Source organism: Carassius carassius, chromosome 42 (genome assembly GCF_963082965.1).
Source record: "Carassius carassius chromosome 42, fCarCar2.1, whole genome shotgun sequence".
NCBI classification, from domain to species: Eukaryota; Metazoa; Chordata; class Actinopteri; order Cypriniformes; family Cyprinidae; genus Carassius; species Carassius carassius.
In genome coordinates this window covers 27,411,254-27,415,450 of record NC_081796.1, presented here as the reverse complement: position 1 = coordinate 27,415,450, position 4,197 = coordinate 27,411,254, and the positions used below count along the sequence as shown (strand labels likewise).

Genomic DNA, 4,197 nt, shown 5'->3' with positions numbered 1-4,197 from the left:
TCCTGCATCCCCCCTCTCCCCCACACCTGCAATACAGATCAGCGAGGATGCGGTGCGCCAGGTCTTCCGGAAGCAGAAAAGGAAAAAAGCACCAGGTCCAGATTGTGTTACACCAGCCTGTCTGAAATCCTGTGCTGACCAGCTGGCCCCCATCTTCACAAAGATCTTCAACAGATCGCTGGAGCTGTGCGAAGTCCCTTCATGCTTCAAACGCTCCACCATCATCCCCATCCCAAAGAAACCCAAAATTACAGGACTAAATGACTACAGGCCTGTGGCTCTAACGTCTGTAGTCATGAAGTCATTTGAAAAACTGGTGCTGGCCCACCTGAAGGACATCACTGGACCCTTGCTGGATCCTCTTCAGTTTGCCTACAGAGCAAACAGGTCTGTGGACGATGCAGTAAACATCGGACTGCATTATGTTCTGCAACACCTAGACAGACCGGGGACCTATGTGAGGATCCTGTTTGTGGACTTCAGCTCTGCCTTCAACACGATCATCCCAAACCTCCTCTTGCCCAAACTAACTCAGCTCTCCGTGCCCACCTCCGTCTGTCAGTGGATCAACAGCTTCCTGACAGACAGGCAGCAGCTAGTGAGACTGGGAAAATACACATCCAGCACCCGTACAATCAGCACCGGAGCTCCCCAGGGCTGTGTTCTCTCCCCACTGCTCTTCTCCCTGTACACTAATGATTGCACATCTAAGGACCCCTCTGTCAAGCTCCTGAAGTTTGCAGATGACACCACACTCATCGGCCTCATTCAGGACGGTGACGAGTCTGCTTACAGACAGGAGGTTAAAGAGCTGGCTGTCTGGTGCACTCTCAACAACCTGGAGCTTAACACGCTCTAAACAGTGGAGATGACTGTGGACTTCAGGAGAAACCCCCCTGCTCTCCCCCCCACTCACCATCATGAACAGCACTGTGACTGCAGTGGAGTCATTCAGGTTCCTGGGCACCACTATCTCTCAGGACCTGAAGTGGGACATTCACATTGACTCCATTGTGAAAAAGGCCCAGCAGAGGTTGTACTTCCTTCGCCAGCTGAGGAAGTTTAACCTGCCACAGGATCTGCTGAAACAGTTCTACTCCACCATCATCGAATCCATCCTCTGCACTTCAGTAACTGTCTGGTTCAGCTCAGCTTCTAAATCTGACCTCAGAAGACTACAGAGGGTAGTCCGGACTGCTGAGCGAATTATCGGTTCAACCCTCCCATCTATTCAAGAACTGTACTTATCCAGAGTGAGCAAAAGGGCTGTTAAAATCACTCTGGACCCCTCACATCCAGCACACTCCCTCTTTGAACTGTTGCCATCTGGTCGACGCTACAGAGCACTGAGCACCAGAACGACCAGACACAGGAACAGTTTCTTCCCTCAGGCAATCCATCTTATGAACAGCTGATAATAACTGTGGGACACACTACACTTTATATTTATATACACTACACTTAATTTATCTAACACACATACTTAGCGTACACTTAAATCTTTTGCACATAATATACATGTACATACATAAATGCTCATTTTAATATACCTGCCATACATTGTCAATTTGTATATTGTCATTCCTTACCCACCTATTTGTATTTTTTTTGTATTTTTTATTCCTTATTGTGTTTTTTGTTCTGTCACTGTTATGTTGCACTGCGCAGCTCTGTCACGAAAACAAATTCCTCGTATGTGTGAACATACCTGGCAATAAAGCTCATTCTGATTCTGAGAGTGTGTGTGTGTGTGTGTGTGAGTCTGTGTGTGTGAGTCTGTGTGTGTGTGTGTGAGTCTGTGTGTGTGTGAGTCTGTGTGTGTGTGAGTCTGTGTGTGTGTGAGTCTGTGTGTGTGTGTGAGTCTGTCTGTGTGTGAGTCTGTGTGTGTGTGAGTCTGTGTGTGTGTGTGTGTGTGTGTGTGTGTGTGAGTCTGTGTGTGTGTGAGTCTGTCTGTGTGTGAGTCTGTGTGTGTGAGTCTGTGTGTGTGTGAGTCTGTCTGTGTGTGAGTCTGTGTGTGTGTGAGTCTGTGTGTGTGTGTCTGTGTGTGTGTGAGTGAGTGTGTGTGAGAGTGTGTGAGTCTGTGTGTGTGAGTGAGTGTGTGAGAGTGTGTGAGTCTGTGTGTGTGTGAGTCTGTGTGTGTGTGAGTCTGTGTGTGTGTGAGTCTGTGTGTGTGTGAGAGTGTGTGTGTGTGTGTGTGTGAGTGTGAGTTTGTGTGAGTCTGTGTGTGTGTGAGTCTGTGTGTGTGTGAGTGTGTGTGTGTGAGTGTGTGTGTGTGTGTGTGAGTGTGTGTGAGAGTGTGTGAGTCTGTGTGTGTGTGAGAGTGTGTGAGTCTGTGGGAGTGTGTGTGTCTGTGTGTGTGTGAGAGTGTGTGAGTCTGTGTGTGTGTGTGAGTGTGTGTGAGAGTGTGTGAGTCTGTGTGAGAGTGTGTGAGTCTGTGTGTGTGTGTGTGTGAGTGTGTGTGAGTCTGTGTGTGTGTGTGTGTCTGTGTGTGGGTCTGTGTGTGTGTGTGTGTGTGAGAGTGTGTGAGTCTGTGTGTGTGTGTGTGTGTGTGTGTGAGTCTGTGGGAGTGTGTGTGTGAGTGTGTGTGAGTCTGTGTGTGTGTCTGTGTGTGTGTGTGTGTGAGTCTGTGTGTGTGTGTCTGTGGGAGTGTGTGAGTGTGGGAGACTGGGAGTGTGTGTGTGTGTGTGAGTGTGTGTGAGTCTGTGGGAGTGTGTGAGTCTGTGGGAGTGTGTGAGTGTGGGAGACTGGGAGTGTGTGTGAGTGTGTATTTGTAAATATTAGTAGCATCCAAAATGTGTGTACTGTTGTATGTTTATTATTATGTGTGTATATATATATATATATACACACACACACACACACACACACATACAGAATATATATGCAATTTACCTGTATTAACATGTATTTATTTAAATTCATGTAATTTAATAAATGTTATAAATGTGAATTTTTTTTACTTAAATATTTACATGCATGTGTATTTGAATGTACATAATATACACAATACAATCCCAGATATTATGTAAACAAAAACGTTTATTTAGGATGAGATTAATCACTTGATAGCACTAATATAAAGTTACTTTTTATAGATTTGTAGTTTTTTATACCCATCAACAACAAAACACAGGAATTATAGTCTACCAGAAACATGGACTGTTAACGGTTTCTTACTCAGAAATTTGCATTTATGTATAAAAATTAATAAAATATTAAATATAATGGACAATTTGAGTTGTGATGGACACAAATGAAGACTAAAATATAGGCTATTGCACTGTATTTCATCATCATCATCATTTTTGAACTAATATGATATTTAAGTCTTAAATTTTTATCTTTTATATAAATCCTAATCCGCAGAAACACACTGGAAGCACTAGGTGGCGTAACGAGCTCAAATACAGGAGACTGCGGATCAGTGCAGTGTGTGTTCACCTGTGTGTGTGTGTGTGTGTGTGTGTCGCTCTTCATCAGGACGAAGGGCTGAGGATGAGGAAGGTCAATCAGTTGGACAGCTCTGTGTCCAGGTCTTCGGCGGTGATGCAGAGTAAAGACCCGTCCTCCAGATCTCTGCCGTCTCTGCTGGTGCTCATCGCTGCCATCTTCATCGGGTTCTTCCTCGGGAAGTTTGTCTTGTAGATGAGCGTGAGCAGAGGAAGTAAACATGTCTGTGTACAGGATCATTCAAACGCGGCTCGTCTCTCTCTCTCACACACACACACACACTCGTCTGGTCTCCCTCTCCTCCTCCGTAGGTTTCTCTGAAGTTGTTCGAGCATCACTAGCAGTGACGGACACCTGGAAACACATGCTGTCAATCAATAAAAGGAGGTGTTTGTCTCTCTCTGTGGTTTGTTAAGAGTTTAACAGAATGTTTTAAGTGTCATGTACATGTTCTTTGGATCGTTTTGAGGAACTGGGAGGTAATGCACAAACACGAGCCGGTCGTCTTCGCTGCTTCGAGACGTTACACGCTGGTTTCCTCGAGTGTGACGATGTCTGACGCGTCTCCCTTCACCAACACAAACACAGACGATTCGAATCATTTCATGGAGTTTTCTTTTATGCAAATTATAATATATTCAATTGTGAGGCAACTTGACTGAATAAATCCCGTCTGCAGTCCCGTCCCGTGGTGTTTCTAACGTGCTGAATAAAGAATCTCTAACACTCTTCATGTGTGTGTGCTTC

At 45.2% G+C, this 4,197-nt stretch overlaps 1 protein-coding gene across 1 annotated transcript in view; it reads left to right on the top strand.

Moving 5' to 3' along the window:
• The window catches only part of LOC132123980 (vesicle-associated membrane protein-associated protein A-like), an 8,308-nt gene extending 4,565 nt beyond the window's left edge, over positions 1–3,743 (top strand). Inside the window, exon 6 of the mRNA XM_059534683.1 lies at positions 3,481–3,743. Coding sequence (XP_059390666.1) covers positions 3,481–3,645 — 165 coding nt within the window. The 3' untranslated portion in view covers positions 3,646–3,743. The remainder of the gene's footprint in view (positions 1–3,480) is intronic.
• The last annotated feature ends 454 nt before the right edge of the window (positions 3,744–4,197 follow it).